The 26,699-nt window shown below is 31.5% G+C and overlaps 2 protein-coding genes across 2 annotated transcripts; both read right to left on the reverse strand.

The window, feature by feature from the left end:
• Positions 1 to 2,237: 2,237 nt before the first annotated feature.
• Positions 2,238 to 8,715, reverse strand: HELRODRAFT_188070 (hypothetical protein; the record flags this gene model as incomplete). The annotated part of the gene is made up of 6 exons (XM_009011492.1): positions 2,238 to 2,625; positions 2,888 to 2,976; positions 3,230 to 3,305; positions 4,103 to 4,453; positions 6,245 to 6,420; positions 7,998 to 8,715. The coding sequence occupies 6 exons, from the start codon at positions 8,713 to 8,715 to the stop codon at positions 2,533 to 2,535; spliced, it is 1,503 nt and encodes a 500-aa protein (XP_009009740.1). The 3' UTR covers positions 2,238 to 2,532.
• A 4,683-nt stretch (positions 8,716 to 13,398) lies between these two features.
• Positions 13,399 to 14,794, reverse strand: HELRODRAFT_159618 (hypothetical protein; the record flags this gene model as incomplete). The annotated part of the gene is made up of 4 exons (XM_009011493.1): positions 13,399 to 13,628; positions 13,947 to 14,174; positions 14,343 to 14,364; positions 14,543 to 14,794. The coding sequence occupies 4 exons, from the start codon at positions 14,792 to 14,794 to the stop codon at positions 13,399 to 13,401; spliced, it is 732 nt and encodes a 243-aa protein (XP_009009741.1).
• Positions 14,795 to 26,699: the final 11,905 nt, after the last annotated feature.

Below are 26,699 nucleotides of genomic sequence, written 5' to 3' on the forward strand. Positions count from 1 at the left end.
TTTGTAGAATATTGTAAAAATTATGGTCTTTTACCATCACATATATATATATATATATATATATATATATATATATATATATATATATATATATATATATATATATACTGTTGGTAATAGACCATAATTTTTAGACCAGAATATTGTAAAAATTATGGTCTTTTACCATCACATATATATTTATATATATATATATATATACTGTTGGTAATAGACCATAATTTTTACAATATTGTATAAATTTATATTTATATAATTATTCTTTATATATATACGTATATATATATATATATATATATATATATATATATATATATATATATATATATATATTAATTAAAGTGTAGAGTGTCTCACAGGTATCTCATTAATTGTTCTACATATTAAATTTGTTATCATAATTATTAATAAGATAATTAGCTAACTAACTAACTGATTAACCAATTAATTAACCAATTAATTAAGCAAATAAACAATTGATTATTGGGTGATTTAAACCTCTATTCAATATCAAACCATCCAATCAAGAAGCTAACTAATATTTTGCATAATAACGACATAATTATATATATATATACACACACACATATATATATATATATATATATATAATAACCTCATTAATGATGATATTGATAATTTCGTTTAATATTTGATAGCTTGTTAAATGATAAAATGCTTAATTTTTGAATCATTTTATTTCACTCACTGCGAACTCGCATAGACGTGAACATTGATGATATTATTCTTATCACTCTTCATTCTGGGTTTGCTCTATTCTTTGTTTGTTCATCATCATTTAGAATTTTTATCATTATTACTGTTATTGTTATTATTATCTTTTTCTCCATTTTGCCCGCCCAACATAATATGAAGTTTTTTTTTGGTGGATGATATAGTATTTTTATTACGTTATTGTATGTGTGCGTGCGTGTTTGTGTGTGTGTGCGTGCGTAGAAAATTGACTTAAATGCAATATTTTTTGGTTTAAAATTTTATTTTTTGGTAACTACACAGTAAGGATATTTATCCATATAAATTTATTTTTAATGAATGATATTCATGCATCATCACATCATTATTTTTATTATTATAATTATTATTATTACTTTTATTCTACTTGATTCAATCATTGCAAATTATCTTTCAGTATTAAATATTTATACGTTCAAAATATTTTCGTAATTATTTTTATTCATCAAAGTATATATATATATATATATATTCATATTACATACACTTTACATACAATATATATGCTCTCCCTCTCTCTCTCTCTTTAAAATTCTAGAGAGAGAAAAGTAGGGTGGACACATACTTATAAATATTGATATATTTACTTATATTTTCGCATACGAACTTTCTGCTGATGTGTTTTTAAAATTATTAAATACATGCGTACATATATATATATATATATATATATATATATATATATATATATATATATATATATATATATATGTATATATATATATACACACATAAGAAATATTTACAATTTATTTTATAGTTATTTTCTGATGAAAATTTCGTTTGAAATTGTATATATATTTTTTTAGTACGTAAACACGTATATTGATACACACACATATATATATATATATAATTATTTTCGTTGAATTTATTTGATCAAATTCCTTTACCGAATACAGAGAGTAAGTTGAACACTCAATCAATCATCCAATTATTCAATTAATCAATCAATCATTCATTGATGCGACGTCATCCAATCAGTCATCTAGCATCAGCACTCCTCTGACGATTGCGTTTTTCGTCAAAGATATCATCATTACATCACTTCTATCGTTATAAGTGATAACGAAAGAGTGTCCTGATGAAGACGATGAGAAATGTATTCAATGTAATTGTCGCGTCATCGTCTTATCAGCATCGATCGTTGTCGTCATTGTCGTCGCCACCAATCATACAAGTGCTTGCAATTGATAGTATATTTTTTTAATTTTTATGAGGCGCCGAGCAAATTATTATCTTTGTTTCTTCATTTTTTTCCCCTGTTTTCGTTCATTTATTTTTCTTTCTTTGTTTCGTTCGTTGTTTTGTTTTCTTGAAAAATCGCTATTTTTGAGGAGTAACGTTTATGTTTTGTTGTGCGTGCGTGCGTGCGTTCGTGTGCATCTCGATGGCATATTGTTACCATATATATATTTATATATATATATATATATATATATACATGTTACACGATGATATGTTATTGAAAATTAACAAACTGAATAAAATTCGTTTGTGTTTTTATTCCTTTCTTCCCTCTTCTACAGCGTTAAACAAATGTATCATCCTTCTTAGGTAGGCCTACACATCTTAAAAGACAAAACGTAACTAGAATTAATAAGGCAAATATAAGGCGTAGAACATTTAGACAGAAAAATATTAGTATGAAATTATTTTCCATGAAATTACACAATCATTAATATCTGAAATAAGGTATCTAAAAACAATACAAGCGTTAAAAAACTAGTTAGCGATGAGATTTATTACATGAATTCGAAATTATTAATATCAGGGTTATCAGTTGTCAGTGGCTTGGTCGTTGTCTAGTGTGCTGCCCGTGCGTGTGGCCGGTCGGCAGTCATCCATGTAACCACTCCTTCCAATTCCTCGCTGCATGTTTAGTAGTTGGTGTGTGTTTGTTGGAGAGTAAAGAATTTACAGAGTATTGTGAAATAGAGAATGTGTTTTGTTTGTATGTGTATGTATGTATGTATGTGTGTGTGTGTTTGTGTGAGAGTTCATAATGAACGATTGCGATTGGATATATTACGAATAAGTATATTTTCACGTAATGACTACTAGTTTGGAGATGGCCCATTAAAATTGCAAATGCCGCGTAAATCATTTTGAATATTATTTCAAACTGACTTACATTTTCAAGCTGCAGTTTGAGATTGGATGTTTCCTGTTCCAGAGTTGAGACTTTGCCCTTCAACTCCTCGATCAACTTTACCAATCCATCTGTCAAGTTGGCATTTCAAAAATACTATTAACATTATTTTACAAGCAATTAAGCCAAATCTTTCGTTCGTGTATCTCAATCAATATTTTAATGAAACTTTAAAAATCTGAAAATCAAACTTTGTGAATGATCGAGAATAAAAAGGCAAGCATTTATTTATTCAAAGTATCTTCACCCCATTTATAAATGAAAAATATTTTGAAAATAAGATTTTTTTTGTATAAGGAGAAGAATTGGAATGACGGTACAGACTTCTATCTAAATGTAGGTACATGTTGTTCTTGGCATCGTTTGAATTCCGGGCCACAAGCGAAACTTTCATATCCGTCTGGTTTATTTTAATTTCAACAATTGAGTGAAAATGATTTTATATAATATTAATCGACTCAAAAATGAATTCAACGTACGTAACATTATTATAATTAATTAAAAACATTCCGTGCATTGATTTCATCGCTTGCTCTGGTTTTGTCACATGCACACGTGCACATCCAATCAATCAAGCAGTCACATATTCTCTCATATTCTCTATTAGAAAAAATGCTTACACATGCACGTACGTACATACACATACATTCATTCTTACATATGAAACTTATACATAGGTCACACATGCACGTATACATACACATTCACGGACAAGCATATTCACATATACACCCGCAAAATGCATAAATAAATGTACATACACATACGCGCACACGCCTACACACACATACACACTTAAAACAAATAAACAAACATGCACACACATACATACATACAAACACTTATAAATATGAACATTCACTGAGCGAGTTCAATTATTAATTCACCGAACATTAAATGACTGATTTGTTTCTTCTCAATAACACTCAATGACTCAACCTTCTCCCTGGTTTACATGGTGTTTAACACGTTTCATAATTAATATAATGAAGGAAATAGGCTTTTTATTTATTCATTTTTTCACGTTTTATGTGGTCTGCTTTTTCGATCATTTTTTCATTCGTTTTATCATCCATCCATTCATCTGTTAATTCGTTCATTTATTTTATCATTACCCTCATTCATTCATTCATTCAACCATTTTTTACTTATTCATTCATTCATTCATTCATTCATTCATTCATTCATTCATTCAACCTTGACAGAGTTGGACGTATAACTGACGACATTGGGTGTATTGCTGTTATCTCTCTTGAACGTCTTGTAAGACGGGGCACTGTTTGCTGTTGTCGTTTTGTTCAGATAGGAATGATCATGAGTGGGTGTTGCTTTGTGGCTGGCAGCACCATCTCCAGATTTTGCACCACCGCCAAACAAAGCCATCTTCTCCTCAAAATTCAATCGTCCCACTCTTGTTATTGTTGGAGATTTATCGTTGGAAGGTTGCTGCTGCTGTTGAGTCTCGCGACGAAGCCAAAAGTTATCTTTCAGTGGTGTTGTTGTCTGCCTGGTGGCGGCTGTCGGAGCGCCAGATGTCGCCGGAGTGTGCTGGATTTATTAATGATTGGTTATTCATATTCAGTGCTATTCATTCCCACGCAATCACATATTCAACATTAGCGGTGGGTTGGATGTTCGTATATCGCCGGTGTGTTTTAAAAAGTGTATAAAACGCATTAAGCCTGTGACATAACTCGGATACGTATGTACATTTACATAAATATCAAGCAGTAAGACAGTTTCATTTAATATTTTATATTTCGTTTCGTTTCATTGTCTATTTTTAACTTGGTCACACAATATGAGCAGTCAGCTAAGCAGACATGAGTGTCGGGCCTAACAGATTCAAAACAATTCATCGTCTGCAGTGCTATGCCCTCCCTTCATACTGGTTTTTAGATGTTTTTTATTTTTACTTTTATTTTTGAAAAACAAATTTTAAATACGAAAATTTTTTTAGATGTTTTGATGGCTTTGTTGATAACTCGCTAACGAAATTGTAGCTTTTTTTAATAAAAAAAATCACACACTTTTGTTTTTTATTATTATTTATGTTTTTATCACTAACATTCATTTAATTCATAAAAAACCATTTGGATTAACATCTGTCTAAAAATAATGATTCATTGCTTACCACTGAAGAAGTATGTTTTTTTTCTACCATATTACCGAGACCAGCTATACATGAAATAAATACTCATTTGTAATAGTAGTAGCAAATGAAGTAAATGGAGTAGCAGTAATAATACCAATAGATAGAGCAACAATGCTATTAAGAGTAGTAGCATTACTATTGCAGTATCTGAAGAAGAACTATATCAACAGGTGAATATGTCAATTCTGCTATAGTATTTCTTAGTAACAGTAAATTCCTTTTTATCATGATGTGTAGCTATGCGACGAACCATGCCTGACGGATGTTTCACATTTGTTAATTAGCCCGTTAATTAATAAGAATATTATTACAATTGCTTGTGCAGTTGAAATTATCATCAACTGAGCATCATAAGACGTGGCAGGAAAATTTCAACGATGATGAAGATGATGGTGACAATCATGATGAATATCCAGACGATAATGATGAAAATGATTAGGATGATGATAAAGATGATGATTGCGACGAAGATGATGGTAATGGTGATGATGATGATGGTGATGATGAAAATGAAGATGGAGGTGATGAGAACAATGATGAGAATGATGACACGAAAAGCATGAAAAGAGTCATCGTGTCAGAATTTGTAAAGAAAGTTACTTGGTTAGTGTGCAGCTGCTAATCACTGTGACAAAAAATAGAAAAACATCTCTGATGGTTGTAATGACGTGTTGTTTATGATGTTGTTGGTGGTGTTGTTTTGTTTTACGTGTGCAGTTCTTGCTATGCCGTTGTTGTTTGTTGTTGATTTTGTCGTTGGGTTTCATATGTTCGGTTTTGTTGTTGTTATTGTTAAATTTTATGTTTCTTCATTTTTATTTTCTGCCATGTTGTTGAGTTTTACTTCATGTTCGTTCGAAATAAGGCAAAGCTATTAAGTTTGACCTTATTCTTTTTTTTGAATTGTTTCAAACGTTTAACCAGCGTTTAAATTTATAGACGTCAGCTTAGAAACGACTTAAGAAGACTTGTTTAAACAATTTAAACAAAGTTTAACATAAGTATCACAAGAGCGGTGACACAAAACATCATAAACAAACAATACCATCATACTCAAATAGAAACGAGTAAACAAACTACAAGTTAAAAAAATTAGTTATTGTTATGTTCATTGCCATACCATTACAAACATCAAAAACATCAACAAATCATCCTCAAATTACTTTCATGATTAATTTTTTTACCTTGACAGCGGTAAGCCACTCATCAGCCTTCTTCTTCCTAACTTGTTGTGGAGGAGGGACCACGTCATCAGTGACGTCATGATTCGTTTTCGACGCGCTGGTGGCAGTCGTGACGTTTGCCGCCGAGCTGTTCAGAGACCCCTTTTCCAACATCTCCTTGATCTCATTGGCTCTGCCTGTGGTGTCACGTGTTTGTGGTCGTGGCTGATGTGTTAGGATGTGTGTGAATGATGTGTGAAAATGTGTGTGAATGATGTGTAAAGATGTGTGTGTGTGTGTGCCTTGTGTGTATGAGCGCTTTATTTTTATGTATGTCTGTGTATTAGTTATTTGTTCGTCAGAGTTTTTTTAACGTAGAATAAAAATTTTTATTTTTTAATTTTTAATTCTCTTCAAACAACGTTTACAAACGCGAAAATGCCGTTTAAATAAATTTTTAACACCGAAACATTTCACGACACTGTTTGTTTCATGGAATGAGGACGACGTCACACATAACCCAAGTCTGCATTTGAAACCGCACCCCACCCAACACCTTATCATTTGAGAATGTATGGGACGTGAGTGTAATGTTTAGTTTGCAAACCTAAATAAATAATGTTTGTTGTTTTTTAAAGAAATGTTATAAAGATACCTTTTTATTATAGCCATGTATTTTTATCTGTTATAATAAGAAAAAATGAAAGATAAGTGATGTTTGTAACACACGGATATAATTATATTGTAAGCTGTAAGTAATGTGTATGTGTGTGTATGTGTGTATGTGCATGTTTGTGTGTGCGCGCTGCTGTTTGAAGAGTATGAATGAATAAGTTGAATAGTTTCTTGGAAGATTATTTCGTAACCGATTTGTTTTTATGTGACAAATATCTTGTGCGTGTGTGCGTGCGTGAGTGTGTGTGTGAGTGTGTGTGTGTTGTGTGTGTGTCATGTAGTGTAATGTGATTGTGATGTGATATAATGTCAGGAAACCATAATGTAATTTTAGTGGGATGTTATAGCATTTAATGAAGATATAACAGGCAAACTGCAGTCAGTACTATGAGTTTTTTAATGTCATTGGTTAATGTAACATAGTGTCATGTCATGTCATTAAATATTGATAGTTCTATTACAGTTTGATACTATTTTGCGATTAACTTTAAAAACTAACATCAACAAAGAAACCACATCGACATGACAACTCAGACAACATCAACAACGCAAAATTAAGTTGAAATCACAACAATAACAGCAGCAGCAACAACACAAATGACATTAACATGAAAACAGAGCGCCGTAGAATTCATTTGAATAAATTAATTCACATTTAAATGTACCCAACTGGTACTACATTCATTCACGTTGCATGTTAAGACTGAATCCGGCTGATGTTTTTACCTTGCTAAGTTTGGGTTTCAATCTCAAATTATTGCAATTTAATAAATACAAATTAAGTTTAAGTTTTTTTTTATTAATTAATTAATTAATTAATAAGCTTTTTTTGTTTTTTGTTATAATAATTTTTTTTTGTTTTTTAATAACAGTTCCGATCAATTTTTAAGATAAATTAAAATATTGGATATATTCTTTTTAAAAAATAATTTTTGCATTCACTATTTTAATATTCAATGGTGAATCTACCCATAATTCATCCAATCACATGCCAGCTGGCTAACCAGCAATTCAATCATATCCAATCAAATTCAGCCTTGTCAACAGCTACCCAATCAAATGTTAACCACGCCAACCAACAAACCAATCAGATACTCACCTTTTAAAACAACATCCTTCACCTTTGAAGAACTGCTCGTCTGTTCGCCTTGTTCACTGACGCCATGCTGAAATTTTTCGAAAACCTCAATCTGGCCATCTTTCAATTTTCCAGCTGTGGCTACGACGTTGGCCTCTTTGTGGCTCGAGGAAGCGCTGAATTTCTCTTGCAGTTGTTCGAGTTTTTCGCTTACCCTTCCCGATAATTGTAGTTGTTGTTGTTCTTCATGTTGATGTTGTTGTTGGTTGTTGTTTGAGGTGTCTTTCTCAATGATGCCAGGAGATTTATCGTAGAAGACGTCCCCATCTTCTGATCGCTGGCTTCTCTTTTGACGCAGAAGTTGTAATTGCTCGTAAGGATCGTCAACTGTGTTGTTGTCGTTGTTGTTGTCGTCGTTGTTGTTTTCTTTGTTTAGATTTTCATGTTGTTGGTGGTCATGATGATCATCGTCATTACGTCGGTGATCCTGATGATGATCACGGTGCTGATCCTGATGATGGTCTTCCCCCGTTTCAAAGTGAACATGAACTCCAGTAAGACCAACAGTCGTGCCAATTTCTCTTTCGTTTTCATCGTCATTCTTTATATCATCTTTATCATCGTCTTTTTCGAGTTCATTATCGCCACCATTATCACAATTATTATTATCTTTATCATCGTTATCACCATCATCGCTAATGTTATCACCATTATTTCGACCTTGATTCGAGGCTTCCATATTTAAAATAACACGTGGATCATCATTATCATCATCAGTAGCGCATACCTTTGTTACTTTATAATTACCATCATCGTCGTCGTCATCATCATTATCAGTGCACCCCTTTTCAGCATGATGATAATCATCATCATCATCATCGTTAACGACATCACCAATGAATTTTTTGTGGCACTTTTCAACATTTTCATCATCGTTGTCATCATTTTTTCCATCCTCATCATCGTTGCTTCCATCATCATCATCGTCGTCATCTTTTGTATTATTGTTGTTATTGTTATTATTATTATTATTATTATTATTATTATTATTATTATTATTATTATTATTATTATTATTATTATTATTATTATTGCTCTTATAATGAAAACCAACAACATCATCATCATCACCAGCACTACGACGATGATGATAATGATGTTTATGTTCACCATCGTCGTCATCGTCATCTTTATTATGACCGTTGGTAATCTTTCTTCCTTTCTTCATAGTTTCCCCATCCTCTCCACAATCACCATCTTCATCATCATCGTTAAGAGGGCGGGACATGCCGATGATTTCTGTGGAAAAGGAAATTAATTTATAAATTTATATATTACACACACACACACATACGTACACACACAAACACATACATACACACCCACGCACGCACACACACGGGAAAAGAGAAACAAAGAGAGAAACACGATGAAATAGAGAAACTGAGAAGAACAGAGAGAAAGCCAGAGACAGGAAGAAAGACAAACAGACAGGCAAAAAGACAGACACAGAAACAGACAGACAGAGACAGATTGACAGAGAAAGAGAGAGAGAGAGAGACAGACAGAGAGAGACAGAGAGAGAGTGAGAGGAAGAGGGAAAAATATTGTTAATTTATACCTACAACCTGTGCGAGCATGTGTTATGAATTAAAAATAGCGTTATTATTAATATTAAATTAAATACATTTTTCAATGAATAAACATAAACATCGTTTTAAACAAACGTTTAATAACGTAATAATTGCCATAATTACTAAAAGAAGGATACTAACAATTAATACTAAATATTATATTTATTTAATCTTGCAATTACGAGGAAAATTTTATTTATCAATTAATTCTTTAATGTGTTTGTTATTCATTCACTATTCACTCATTCAACCATTCATTCGTTCGTCCGTCCGTCCGTTCATTCATTCATTCATTTACTCATCCATTCATTCGTTCATTCATTCATTCATTCACTCATTCATTCGTTCATTCATTCACTCACTCATTCCTTCATTCGTTTGTTCATTCATTTTTTTATTCACTCATTCATTCATTTATTCATCCTTTAAACAGCAAAAAACGGAAAGAAAAAGAATAAACAAAAAAAGTGTTTTAAATAGTGAGTGTGTGTGTGAATGTGTGTGTGTGAGTGTGTGTATGTGTGTGTGTGAGAGAGAGAGTTTGTGTATGTGTGCTTTATCCCTTATCTAGTTAAATTTTTATTATATAAACTCTATATACTAGTCTATACTAGGCCCAGCTCAATATCAAGGTGTCTTCAATCCAAGAAGTGAAGGCTTAACAATGGGATGATTGACACAGGTAGGTATCAATATATCAATAAATAGGTATGTTTTTGTTTGCGTGTGTGTAAATATGTGTGTGTGTGTGTGTGTGTGTGTGTGTGTGCATATGGATGTGTGAATATATGTGTGAGTTGGTATGTAAATGTGTGCTTATGTGTGCTGTAGTAAAACGCCATGTGAAATGAAAAGCACGTTTTCTTTACAAGAGTTTCTATGTAGTTAGTATAAAGATGTGAGGCTTTTAAAGGGATAGGCGTACTTAATAACTAAAAGAATTGAAAAACAATATATAACAACAACACATACTGATAAATAAACAATTGCTTGATAATAAGTTAAAATTAATCAATGGCTGGATGGCCTAGCAATAAAAGTAGTTTATACATAGAGCGCCAATTTTAAGCTGTTTATATATTAATTAATTAACTAACTAATTAATTAATTAATATAATAAGGTTTTCGTGGTTAATTAAGGACTTAATTGATATAATAAATAATAATTAAATAAGTTAAATCAAATTAAATGGCTTTTTAAAAAATAAATAAAGGACAAACCTGTCAAACTCGAAAAAATGTTTTTCTACGCGGGCAACAAACTTCTCAATTGCTACTTAATGCACGCTTACGTATATATTTATACATGCTTTTTAGTTTAAATGCATATGTACATATGTATGTATATATGTATATTGCATACACACACACACACACACACAAAGACACACACAAAGACACTGATGTTCATATATCATACATGCATATAAATTTAATTAATTAATATTTAGTTATTTGTACGATTAATGAATTAGCTAGATGCTGTTCGTTAATTATGATGTTCTGGCATTTTATTTAATAATATAATATACATATATTATTGTCTATGTTCTTTCAGGATTTGTCATCATCAGTATTTCATTTGTTTATTATTTAGTTCATTTTTAAACAGTCTGTGTTTGTGTGTGTGTGTGTGTGGTGTGTGTGTGTGTGTGTGTGTATGTGTGTGTGTGTGTGTGTGTGTGTGTGTGTGTGTGTGTGTGTGTGTGTGTGTGTGTGTGTGATGCATTACGTTATATTACAATAGTACATTCACATTAAAATTGAAGGGTCGTTAGAGAGAGATTGAGAGAGAAAGAGAAAGAGTCGAAATCATTTTTTTTTTAATTTTTTGATAAAAAGTGAAAGTCCATTTTAAAATTATATTGTAAGTAACTAGAAGATAATGTCGATGGATGGGTGGATGGGTGGGTGGGTGGGTGCCAGTTAAAAGCAAATATACATGCATGTTTGTATATGTCTTCTTCTTTCTCGTGCCTTATCCTTTTAGGACATTGGCGACCATCGACCACCCCAAAACCCGATCTTTAACACTTTGTAAGAGTTGAAATGTGGTGATATTCAACAAGTGACACAAGGACTTCAAGACACGTAATGTATATGCGGTGTATTTAATTATCATTTCACGAACATTTGATTTGAACTGATAATTGCATATTTTATGAATGTTGAGTATTATCCTAAGTTGCAATTGAAAGTTTGAAAATAAATTGAAGTGTTGTTTTATTGCGTTTGATGAGGATGATATTGTTGCAGTTGATTGCAAGGTTACGATTTAATAACTTTGTTTTAAGTTATAACAAATTATTCGGGTTTACTTCTACAGAGGTTTCTAAGTTTGTATTATATAAGTATGAGGTGTCGCTTTGAATTTGTTTTATTGTTACTTTTCTTAATGAAGTATTTGGGATGGTGAATGTTTTTTGGTGTAGCATATTAACTATGTGTGTGTTCTATATTTTGCGTGTACATGCTGCCGTGAATGAGTTTGACAATTCATTCTTATTATTTTCTTTTCAATTCTCTTGAGAGTTTTGTGTCTTCAAAGAATTTCATTTTGATGTTATTAATGCTGTTATTGACGAATGTTTCAAAAATTTTCTGTCTATTTTAATATAAAACTTATTTATTTTTACATAATAAAGAAAATTATTTCGCTCTCAGATCAAAACTGTCATCTGTAAGTAATCTTACACACAACCACACAGACAGAAAAAGAAATAAAAAGAGAGAGAGAAAAAGAGAGAGAGAGAGAAACAGAGACGTAACACACACATTCAGTGACGGATCTAGAAAACTTTGACGGAGGGGGCAAAAAATTTGAAACTGTTCAAATTTTCACGACGGGACCAAAATATTCACGGAGGGGCAAAATTTTTACGGGAGGCCAGAATTTTTTCGGGGGACCAAAACTTTTTAGGGGGGGCCTAGATTTGTGGTAGTGTGACTGACGACCTTTATTTAGCTTATCTTGTTCAATTTTTGGTCAATTTAACACATAAAAGGGTTCTTTTTCTGACTTATTAAAAAACTGCTCACAACGGAGGAGCCAGTCCTCTAGCCCCCCTTTAGATCCGCCACTGCACACATATATGTCTTATATATATATATATATATATATATATATATATATAGACCATAATTTTTTTTATACAATATTCTATACAATATATTCGGTAGAATTTATATAATATTGTAGAAATTATACTTATATATATATGACATATAGCGCAGCTCAACACACATCCTGGTCTGTCTCAGACTTGAGCAAATATCCTTTGTGATTCATTATTTATGTCATCATTGTAAATTTACATAAACGATTAATAACTCACTAATTTATAACTTTTATTGGTCTCATGGTTTTTTGTGGTTGCCATTATTAATTTGAAAATATTGAAAAATAGAATAAAGAAATATATAAAGTTGATTGATACACTATCCGAATTTCGTGAAATGTATAAAATGTAGATTGGGATAAACGATATTTTAAAATATCAAAAACTTGCTATCCAATCATAAAAATTTAAATATTATCAAAAGTATTAAAAAAATTTATTCACTATTTAATGATAGAGAATGGGAATGACGAAAGAAAATTTTTAAATAATGAATGATACAATATTTTTAAAAACTGTTTCAAGTATCTACTGATAACAAAATGATTGTGAAAATGCAAATGAGAATTCAAACTTTTGTTGTTGATGTTACACGAATATAAACATAGAAATAAAAGTGATCCAAATTAAATTCAACTTAAAAATAATATCATCAAACACCTAATATATTTACTCGCCATAAACCTCAAACTCACAAACAATCAAGTAGTTCGTAACATCAGTCGCAGACTGCAGTATAACGTACCTGTGTTTGTATGAATAACTGTTACAAACAGTGATCAACCAGGACGAAGAAGTTGTTTCTTTGGGATAAAGTCCGCAGAGGTCGTAGTCCCATTGGTTCACCACTGATCCCAAGCTCTTGTTCAGTCCGACTATGAATCGAGAGAAAGACCTTACTTGAAAAATGAAATTTTTGTAAATTTAAAATATTAAAAATTCGAATCCATCATTTAAAAGTACTCTACATGATCAAAACGAATGGCACGGCAACAAATGTAATTTTGTTGTTGAACAATTTTTTTAGCAAATGTTATTTAAATTAAGAAACGCAATACTTTTTAAACATGAATGTTGATTTTTTGTTGTGATTTTTTTATAAATAAAAATACTATTTGATTATTTGGAATAAAAGCAGCTAATTGAAAACAATGCAATAAACCATTTTTATTGAAATAAGCCAATATATGTTTAAATTTTAAATTAGTGATTCGAACCATAAAAAGTATATGGAACTAGCATGACGTAATGAACGGAATATGACTTCACCAGATCAACAGCAATCCACTGCGTTAAATTGGGATTATTGGCAGAGCTAATGAAACATCCAACAAGATTCACGGCATATCTGTCCCCATCAACCACTGTGCTTGAGTTTCCGGCATAATATTTGTAAGTTGGACTGGAATATGTTGGTTTTTTCTTTGCTAAGTTGGTTAACGTTTCTGTATGATGAATGTTATTTTTTTTGTAATTTTCATTTACATTTTATTTTAACTTGGTAGCTCAAAATCAAGAATGGAAATTAAGTTTGAAACTAGGCAGTTAGATTTTTAAAAAGTTTTTCGACACTAAGGAGTAAGATTTTTTGATTCCATAAAAGTTGGGCCTACTTTGCAGGACACTCTCGTTGCTCTGTGGAGTAATTTCAATAAATTAAATGATTTAAAGCAATGTTGGGATTTAGAATTATTGTAAATTTTCAAACCTTTTAACCCGTAAAAAGCCTAAAATTTGAAAAAAATTATCCCAGACAAGAACAATTCAAATTCAAACAATGTTTATTAAAAGCATAAAAAAAATTCTTATGAACCTGGAAATTGTATTCGCATTCACTACCAATTAAACTTCCAACAGAGAAATGCTTTGATTGATTTGGAAAAAGTTGACAGGCGCCTTCACTTGGGAAATAATTGTAAGATAAGCAGGGCAAGAGCTGGGTAGAACACATCAGAGCACATTCCAACGTACTGCCCCCAGCAGCTACAGATCTATTCTCGAAATCTTCGGAACAGACCGAAAACTCCTTACCCCATAATCCGAATTGCCACGGTGTCAGGTACATATTTGGAGTTTGAGAAGTTACGAGGAGATAGTTCAACACAAAAATGTATAAACTGGAAACAAAACTTTTCATCAAGTGTTTTTGCATTTCTACCATACTAGATCATTTAAAATTAACTAGAACCTAAAACAAAATGATATAAATATTTCCGATGTTTGTTTAGTTAAATAATTTGAATTCTAACTCATTGTCGAGATGTGGAGAGTTTTGAATGCAACAGGTTTGCAAAATTGTGTTAGGAGAACGATGAAACCACAGGAGCGTGTCGGTTGCGTAACGACCAAACAAACAGTTGATGCATTTACAAAAATAACGTTGTAAATAGAAAATATTCTTTTTATATGTGCTTGCAAATGTGAGTGTGTGTGCTTATAGTATATGATTGATAAGGAATTTTAATTTACATTAAAATCAGTTTGTAATATTTTGTTTTACATTTGCAAGTTTAATGGTATTAATAAGATTTAGATCAATCAGACCATTGCGATATCAGATATCAATCGATCAAATCAATCAATCAGTCAATCAATCAAATTTACAAACATATAAACAAAGGAAGTGGCGGCAGAACATATAAAAGCGAATGGGGTGATAGGAATTGAAGTTATGATGAGAATTGCTAACAGTATGTTTGATGATGAAGGTATACCTGAGGATTGGCGACACAGTGTGTTGGTGCCGTTGTATAAGGGCAAAGGAGATGTGAGAGATTGTGGGTCATATAGGGGTGTGAAATTGCTAAAGCACGGAATGAAGGCAGTGGAGAGGGTGCTTGAGAGGAAGTTGAGAAATATGGTGACAGTTAATGAAATGCAGTGTGGGTTTATGCCTGGTAGGGGAACGGTGGATGCGTTGTTCATGGTGAGAATGTTGCAGGAGAATTATAGAAAGAAGAAACGAAGATTGTACAGGTGTTTTGTGGATCTAGAAAAGGCTTTTGATCGAGTACCGAGGAAGGTCATTGAATGGGCGTTGAGGAAGAAAGGAGTGAATGAGAGACTTGTTAAAGCTGTGATGCAGCTGTATGAAGGGGCAAAGACAAAGGTGAGGGTTGAAAGGGGGATGTCGGACGCTTTTAGTGTTAAGGTAGGAGTGCATCAAGGATCAGTGTTATCACCGTTTCTGTTTGAAATTGTGATGGATGTTGTGTGTGGAAACATAATGGAGGGGTTGTTATTTGAGATTTTGTATGCAGATGATTTAGTCTTGATGGCTGAAGCATGGAAGAATTGCAGTTAAAATTTGACAGATGGAAAAGTGTTATTGAAAAGAAAGGGTTAAAAGTTAATATTGGTAAGACGAAGGTAATGGTGAGTGGGGAAGGTGGGGAGCGAGTGATAAGTAAAATAGACCCCTGTGGGGTATGTGACAGGAGAGTGAAGGCTAACTCGGTATTGTGTATAGGATGTCAGAAATGGGTGCATAAGAGATGTAGTGGTGTGAGGGGGGCACTGAAAAAGGTGGAAGGCACGTTCAAATGTAAGAAATGTGTTCATGGGGTGATTAATAGGACGGACGCAAGGACGGGGTTGAGTGGTGGTATTGAAAGAGTGGAAAGCTTTGTTTACTTAGGGGATAAGCTGAACGCGGATGGAGGATGTTTGAGCGCAGTTACGGCTAGAGTTCGTGTAGGATGGATGAAATTTAGAGAACTGGGTGGGGTATTGTGTGGAAAGAAATGGTTAGTGAAGATGAAAGGGAGGGTATATAAAGCATGTGTGAGAGCAGCGATGGTATATGGTGGTGAAACTTGGGTGTTGAGGAGAGAGGAGGAAAGTGTACTGCAGAGGGCTTAAAGAGCTATGGTGAGGATGATGTGTGGGGTTAAAGTGAAGGATAGGAGGAGTAGTACAGAGCTCATGTCAATGATGGGACTGAATGAGGACATTGTGACATTGATAAGGAGATCGAGATTGCGGTGGTATGGACATGTGTTGAGAAGGGATGAAAGGGTCGGGATTAGGCGAGCGTTGGAGTTCGAGGTTGAAGGAAGGAGTGGCAGGAAGGGGTCGTCCGCGATTGGGATGGAGAGAGCAGGTGGAGAAGGACAGGGTGAAAGCGGGGTTGCGTGATACTGAGGCGAGTGACAGATGTGGATGACGTCGAGGGGTATTTCGGTTTCATCATAGGTAGCCAAACGGCAACCCCCGATCTCGGGGAAAATGTGGTCTAAACGTGTGTTGTTGTTGTTGTTGTTGTTGTATAAACAAACACATCCACAACAGACATACCCACACATATTTTTTGATATAATTATTTCTATATTTGATTGTGCATTTATACAATCTTTTTAACGTGTGTGGTGTATGTATTGTCTAATTCTAAGATATTTTATGACAATGAATTCAATTTTAATTTGTCTTTCCGTTAAAAACGTCGCAGATAATTTCTTTAAGAAAAATTTCAACTACTGAATGCAAGAAAGTGCTTTCTAAATAATTTTAAATATAGCTAATATTAATAATTATAATTAATTTAAAAAAATTAATTTTAGCAAAAACTTCAAATAATGCAAATGTTACTTAAAAACAATGCTGTATAATAAATTGAAACACGACTATAGTTTATACTATGTATTCCAAAGAGAAAAATGTTTAGTTTTATGCGAAAAAAAACTGTTGTGCTTCTTCAATGCACATGTGCAAATTTAGGATGTTCAAAAATTTCTAAATTTACAAACGTGATTAAAATATGCCTTGGCAAACTTGATAAAGGAAATTGTTTTGAAAAAAAGCAATAGTAGGATAAAAACAACTCACATATTAATTTATATATAGTTGAAGATTTCGAATGAAAAATTAAAATTTTAAATTAAGTTAAACTTAAAACCCATTAAAAGACAAAACTCAAAACTTACTGACCATAAACTTCAAACTCACAAACAATGAAACTATAGTTAATATTACTAGGGGCCCGCTGCGCAATAGCATATCTATGCTTATATGAAAAACTCTTGCAAATCGTTATGTACCAGGAGGAACTTTTTGTTTCATTATTATATTGTCCGCAGAGGTCGTAGTCCCATTCGTTGGCATCTGATCCCACGCTCCTGTTCAGTCCAATTATGTAGTTTGATGAAAAAGCAGTTTCTAAAGAAAAGTAATTAAAATTGTAGATAAATGGTTATGAGGAAGAATTTCTGGATTTTGTTATACTGAAGTGTTTGTGTTATTGTTATTTGCTTAGCACTTTAATGTATTGTAAAGTAAATTCTGACTGTTTTCCTAAATATTAATAAATTATAGATAACAATAACCAATAGTATCAGATTATTATATTCATGACTGAGCAGTACAATGTTTAAGGGCATTAAGAAATTCATCTTTATCTTTATCATTAACAATGAAAAATATTTCTAAAATTCCAAGGGGAAATAAATGTTTATTATTAAAAATGGTAATATTTTTACAGAAAAATGTAATTTAAATATTATTGTTAGGGTAATAAATTTGTTTGATTACATTATATATTTCATATGAACTATCTTTATCTTGCCAGCCTAGTTATAAAAAGAAAATGGTAAAAAACTTGCCTTTGTCTATTTCGTCGAAGGAGCACGCATATCTTAGACAAATCTTTTCAGCTGAAAAACATTATAAGGAACAAATGAAAAATCAATGCAAGCATTTTTCTCTTTCCGTGTCATTTCAATGGATAAAGGAACAATTACTGTCTGAATGAAAAACTTGTTCAGACTCGTTTAGACATGCACAAGTGTCGACTGTAATATATTATCATTATAATATTTGGTTAAGATTGAATCAAGAAATTTATTCAACGTACTACCACCGGCTTCGAATACACGCTAAAATCGTCCCTTCTTCACAAGTGACGTGAAATCATCTGCGTCATTATACAGACAACACACCGTTAACAGTTTATATTACGTCATATTAAATCATTATTTTATTACATTATTAATATTATTATTATATTATATTGATATTCGGCAATTAACCCAAAAACGCAACGCAATAAATATTATAAAATACAACGTAAAAAGTAGTAGCAAAAGTGTCTTGCGAGTTGCAACTGCCAATATGCTAACAAACTTGTAATCATGAGAGCGAATGCAATCATTAATATCACACACATTCCTAAAAAACAGAGTTCTAGACACTAATTCGAAATTGTAACATAGCAAACACGGCGAACCAAACTTCTATTATTTCCACTCATATTATCGCCATCTTCAGAATTATACTTAATTATCCGCAACATGTATTTAAGTTTTCAAAATATTAAAAATATAAAAAGCCAGCAAAATATTTCTTTATTAACATTTGAATCACACATCGTTTTCGTTTTTGATCAAAACTTCCTCTCTTAGCTCAATCAGCGCGTTGTTGCTACTCTACTGTGTTACGTCAAACAACACACCGGTTCGAAGAATCATCACATCATTGCTAACAAAATCCTCAAAACGCACATAACTAAGATATACGCGCAAGACTAACTAACTAATAACATAATTGGTACTTTAACATCGTTTGGATGTTACGAAGAAGCTTCGTAAGATTTATTAATATTGCCACAACGAGGAGTCGGATATTTGTCATCACTGCTCACTACATTAAAACAATTGACGTTACAGATACCCGTAACTACTGCGACAGACCGAATATAATAATCAAAAGAATGTAATAGACGCAACACAACTAAACAATGATTTTTTTTATTTCATACGCCCTTAGCGTTTAAAAATTTGACAACTTATGAATAAATAGCTTATTGATATCGGAATATCGGACCAAACAATTCATGATCTGTAATGGAGTTTAGTAAAATTAGTAAAATATAATAGCGAATGTTATATATATGTATATATATATATATATTGTGTGTGTGCGCGTGTGTTTGTGGTGTGCGTGTTTGTGTGTGTGTGACCATATGTGCGTCTTATCTTGATAAAAATTAAGGATATTTTAGTCGTACAAACCCGACATAGCGATGCATCATCATTCAACAAAGATAAAATTTTCGACTCCTCACAAACAATAAACAAGCACACAAAAACGGCGGCCACATACAACCCTATACTATCATTAATACTATCATTACTATTAGTAGTATTATCTAATAGTAGTAAGAAGAGTAGTAATAATATATCTAGTGTATGTATATATTTATATTTCCTTGCTCATTTTGGATATTCACTTTCACATACAGTCATTTTTACACGTAAACTCACGCAGGCATAACATGCACACATTCCCCATGCACGCGCGCATACACACAACATTCAATCAAACAGTATACGCGCACACACATACACAAACACACAACATTAACACATACAGTATACGCACGCACACACACATACCCGGTACACAATATATACCCAACATACACGCACATATATATATATATATATATATATATATATATATATATATATATATATATATATATATAAATTCTCAAATTAACACTTACTCATAAAAGGTACACTTGACGATTTCACGCACACTTATCTTCAACTTTTATTTTCACGAGTCACATACACACACATATATCACACACAAACATATGTGTATTAATTAAATATATATATGTGCAAAATGCGTGTGCGAGTGTGTGTCTGCAGATAAGTACGTGTGTGTGAGTCAGTGTGTATGCGTATAGCTGTAAGTGTGTATGTGTGTGTGTTTTAGGGTTTATATGTGTGTATACCAGTGTGTGTATGTGTGTGTGTGTGTGTCTATGTATCAGTGTGTATGTGTGTGTGTGTGTGTGTGTGTATGTCAGTGTGTGTGTCGGACGTCTAAAACATGGCGTACGTTTGACCTTATGTTTATCAATTTGTATTGCAGGGTACGTATGAAGAGAATATTTCTACTCGGCGGGCGATGTCTCACATACATCCATACATATATTAAGATCTACATTGTATATACACCAAAGTATTATTTTTGTATACATGTAAATGTATTGTGCGCATACATGTATGTATATGTTTATATAAAAAGTTAAACATACAGGTTTTTGTAGTGTTGTGCGTCATAGTCCCATACATTCGAAGTTTACACTATTTATTTTGTACAACGTTTAGTTAGTTATTTTTCGTTTTAATTTATTAGGTTAACCCGAGATTTTATCGCAATTATATTTTTTTCTATTAATAACAATTGCAATAAAACAAATATTCAACACAAACAATTAGGAAAATAAAAGCGAAAACCTATAGTGCGTGTATAAATTTAGTTTTGTGATTTGGAACGTGCACATATGTATGTACTTTACACATGCACCTAATTCTAAAGCGTTATAGAGAATACAATAACTAAACTACGTATAGCGTGTTGGTAAGTGAACAACATCGTTATGTTAGTTATTATATTGTTATTCATACAGTTTTGTGCATGGATATATATATAATTATATACATAATATAATTAAATATATATATATATAATATTATATCTATGGTTTTGTGCGTGTTGTGTTGGACACACACTGTAGTAACTAACATACAGCTTCAGGCCATCTGAATGAAGAACACGCTATAATTGAATAAGAACACAGTTGTAATAATAGTAATAACAATTTGAATAATAATAAGTTGGATAAGAGTAATAGTAAAGAAATAATAATCAGTTAGTTCGCCAAACAAATGAACGTTGTTAAAGCGTTTGTTAGACAAATGTATAAATTGATAATATTCTTTGATAAAATTTTAATTCGTTAAAAGTTTAAAATTGAATAAAATATAATTACACATTCACATGATAAATATATCTTGTTATGAATGAAGTTTATGTGTGGAATATTACACAAAATTACATTTAAAACTATTAAGAATTAAGTAAATATATAAAGTATAAAATTAAGTAAAAAGACTCTGTTTATTACTTTTTATAAAGAGTTATTGTATAATTTTCAAAATGATTATTAGTAATATATAAAATTATAAGTAAATATTTGTAAAGTTAATTTGTTTTGGAAGTATTTGTAATTTCTGTAATTCTAGTTGCAGTGTCATAGCTTTATATTTTATAAGCAATTTTCTTCATGATCAATTTTAATGTGAAGTTTACTTTTTGTCTTTTTGAAGTTTTTAAAAGTTAACTAGTTCTAACTTTTTATTTTTTTATGCTATGGATAACAATTGAATGAATAATGATTAAATATGTCTTCGAGAAGAAAAGGCAAAATCCCGCAAAAGAAAAGTTTTTCAAATGAAAATTGTTAGTAACTTTTGATTTGTTTAAAAAAATTGTTAACTTGATCGTTTAATTAATAAGTTAAGGGGATGAAATGATTAGAATTAATTAATTACTGCTAATCACCCTCTCCTAACAAATTAGGCATGGGATATCATACTGATCTCACGTGTACACGTGCCTATCGGTCATTGGTCAACAAAGTAATCGATTGACCACGCCTTGATGACCAATTGACCAATAGAAGACAATACAATAAAGAACATATATGACATACTACTATAATGTTCTATACATACATACACTATGTGTGGGTAAATAAGTGAATCTTATATAAATATATGTACATATATATATAGAAAAAGAGATAGAAAGAGAAAGAGAGAGAGATAGAGAGAAATATTTATAAATCCTATTTCAAGCCTTTTTTAAAAACCCTTATTCATGGGGATGTGTGAGTGTTATTTAAATTAGTTGTCTTAATAGTAGTAAATAAACTGTTTGTCTGGAAAAATTATCTCATATCTATTTGTACATTAAATATATATCACTTTTTAAAAAAATGATGTCTGTGTGTATATATATATATATGTATATATATTGTGTTTGTTTGTTTATTTGTGTGTGTGTGTGTGATGTGTATGTATGTGCCTGTAAAGTGTTAACAGATCTATATGCTGTGTATGCATACACAAGGGGGATCTGTACATTTGTATGCATGCATGAATGTATATGAATGCCTGTGTGTCTGCATCTATGTATGTTTGTATGCATGCATGTATGTGGGCATATCTCTGAAATCCCATTATTATATCCAGGCTTTCATTAGCAAATTTAATGTTTATTTAAGTCATCACAGGTTTTATATATATATATATATATATAAATATATATATATATATATATATAGTCAATGTTTGTATATATCTGCATTATTATGTGGTCATCATTAAAGATAATTATTAAAATGGAGATGCTTATAATCTGGAATATGATGATGATAATAATGTTAATAATAATGATTGTGATGAGGATGATGATGTGGATGTTAGTATTGATGATCTTACTGAAGAAAGTTGGATTGATTGGAATAATTTGTATTTGTTTTTGAAATTATAAGTCTTCATAAACATGAACAAAGATTCATATTGGACGATGTAATAACGCATTTGTGTCATCTTCGTACAAGCAAAACGAAACATTGATATTAACGTTAACAACAGAACCACATAATGTCAAATGTCATTGCCTACAAGAAAAACAACGACATCGTAATTCATTTAAACAAGCGCAAACATTAAGATGAACAAAACCACGAACAACGAACGAACATACGAACGAACGAACGAACAGCACACACAAACATCGCGACATGATCACAGAGAGAGAGAGAGAGAGAGAGAACAGTTGCAAACACAACTTGTCTGCCTGCATATATTGTTATTGACATCTACCTGGCTATTGTAGCAAACAGCCAATAGGCGTTCAGCCTGTCCAGAGCTCATAAATATTCATAAAATCCGTATTATTCATAATTGCACCTGTGTCTTACCTTTATTATATTTTGTCTCTCACATATAAATGTATAATATATAAACAGTGTATATACTTGGTGCATATGTTTGTAACAGTAGATGTGACATACATATGTGTGTATGTTTATGTGTGTTGCTTCTATCTATGTTCACATGTGCACTCGACATCGTAATATATCGGATACTATATATAGTATATTTATATATATATATATATATATATATATATATATATATATATATGTAACTGTATAAACCTCTACATTAATATGTGTTAAAATGTTAAATTATGTATGTATGTGCATACGTGTACCTATATATATATATATATATATATATATATATATATATATATATATATATATATATATATATATCTGTGTGTGTGTGTTCTTGTGTGTATGCGTAAATGTATGTGTATGTATTTCATGTTTTTTAATTTCATTTTTTTTATACACACCTACATTTGCGTTTTTAAGGTTATATGTATGCACTGCAAAAATGTGAGTCTCCAGGCACATACATACAAACAAGCGCATATGGAAAAATTTCAATATATAAAAGTTTCGTAAATCATTTTTACATTTTGAATAATGAAATGTTCAGTCAGTTCCATTATTTAATTTTTAACATACCATCACATTCAGCTTAGCTTTAACTTGAATTAAACTTAAATATACATTCAGACTCAGTCTAAGTCTTTTTAATACAATTCCTTCATGAAGTGGCTGTTTCATTTGTTTATCTATTGATACTTTATCTATAAAATAGTCGAGGCTAGGGGCTAGATGGTAATTAATTAAAGTGTCGTTGTTTTAGTTGTTTTATAGTTTATTGGTGTTGTTTGTTGCAACATTTTGTACTGGTAAATAAGGCCGTCTGGTGATGATATATAAGTTAATGAGTATTAATAAATTAGTGTTATGTACGCATGTTTGGTGTGAGTGTGTGTGTGGTGTTTGTTTGTATATGTGTGTTTGTATGTATGTGCGGCCTGTGTGCACTGCAAATATAGTCTTATTTTGTCTTTTTTTTGTAATGCTTGAACGTGACGATTATATTTGTATCTGACGTTTTTTTTTTAAAAATAATGTTGTAAGTGTTGTGAATATGTATTCATGATGTTGGATGATGTGTGTTTGTATGTTTCTGAGTGTGTTTGTGCGTGTGTAGTACATGAATGAATATTTGAATGAAATGAAATATTAATGGTTGATTGATGAATGAATGAATGAATGAATGAATGAATGAATGAATGAATGAATGAATGAATGAATGAATGAATGAATGAATGAATGAAATGAAATGAATGAACGAACGAAACGAACGAATGAATCAATGAATGAATGAATTAGTTGATCTATTGACGAGGAGGAATAAATAAATAAATGATTGATCGGTAGAATAAATAAATAAAGTTGATGAATTAATGAAAGAACCAAATTAACTAGAACTTAAAATGGACAAGGTATTAAGATTTAATTATTAAATGAATGAATGATTGAAAGGGTTTGTAAATAAATAATTGACTTAATGAATGATTGAGTGATTGAATGAATGAAAAAATGAATGAATGGATTGATGGATGGATGGATGAACGAATGAATGAATGGACGAATGAATGAATGAATAAACGAACGAATGAATGAATAAACGAACGAACGAATGAATAAATGAATTAATGAGTTGTTAGCAGATCATGTGATCAATTGTTGTCTGTCAGATGATTGAATGTTGTTGGTGAACGGTGAGTGAGTACCGACGCTGTTCTACTAACTAAAATATATTACAAACACCTGCCTGCTTTTAAATAATGTTAATAATAATAATAACCATAATAATAATAGCTATGATACTGATAATGATGATGATGATGACGACGAAGATGGTGCTTGTGGTGGTGGTAACGTTAATGATGATGGTGATGATGACGATGAAGATGATGAAGGAAAAATTTAACGGTGATAATATTGTGAATAGAGGTTTTATTTAAGCAGAGGAGAAAATGAGGAGAATGGTCAGCCAAAAAATGGTGAATTATAAAATTTGAATAGTGATAACATAATAATTACGAAACATAAATGTTGGAATAATTATTGTAATTCATTGTCATTAAATTAACCCATTAACGCTTGACGAAATGCTTGGCCGTTGGATGATTGATAGGGAATGTAGGGATGATGGCTTGTAAGTTTCTATGCATGTAAAGTAAACTACGATCTTTAAATCTGTTTTGTTCTGTAATTCAGTTAACGAATTAATTGTTTATTAAGTATATGAATTAATTGATTAAGACGAATTAATGGATTAAGTTGATGAATTAGATGAATTAATTAAAAAATAATAGTAATAAACGAATGAACTTGAATTAAGTTAATGAAAAAGTGGATATCGAAGCAAATGGATGAACCAAACTGAGACTTATAAATTTATTAATGGATGAACGACCCATTTAAAGTAAGAAAATGTTTTAAATGTCAGTCATTATTTTATTAATTATATGCTAATTTATGTTGTCTGTCAAAGTAACCATAGCTAGCTTATAATTCGTTTATGTTATATCCACGTGGACAGGATGTGTATAAACACATACACGCACACACAAACACACGCACGCACATCCAATCTCGCATATGTGACACACGTGTGAATATTTAGATGATGATGTATGTGTGTCGCATGTTTATTAATTCATGACAGCACCTACTTTATCGGCACTTAATTATTATCGAGCACCACGTACAAAAAATCGCATACATCGGCACGCACGCACGTACGCGCACATCAACGCACACATATATACACGCACATCAAATCACACATACATTCACTTAGTGTACGTGCATCTCACGTAAACACAAACAAATTCATTTCAAACAACCGCGCGTATATTAAATCGTGTTAATGACGTTATCTTTTTTCCTCTTTCTCTCTCCCTCTCTCACTTCGTTTCTCACTTTCTCTCTTCCTAGCTTCATATCTTTACTTACAATATCTCACACTGAATAGTCCTGGGCAGCTAGCTGTAGAGATAGTGAAGAAAAAGGAGGGAGACCTCTTCTTTCTTATACAGTACAGTACCATGTTGTGTGACGTTCATGCGAACGATGTACGAACGTTACATGTATACATTCATACATATATATACATATATATATATATATTCGGATATACATACATATGTATACGGATATACATACACATATA

The sequence above is a fragment of the Helobdella robusta genome (assembly GCF_000326865.2).
Source record: "Helobdella robusta unplaced genomic scaffold HELROscaffold_1, whole genome shotgun sequence".
NCBI classification, from domain to species: Eukaryota; Metazoa; Annelida; class Clitellata; order Rhynchobdellida; family Glossiphoniidae; genus Helobdella; species Helobdella robusta.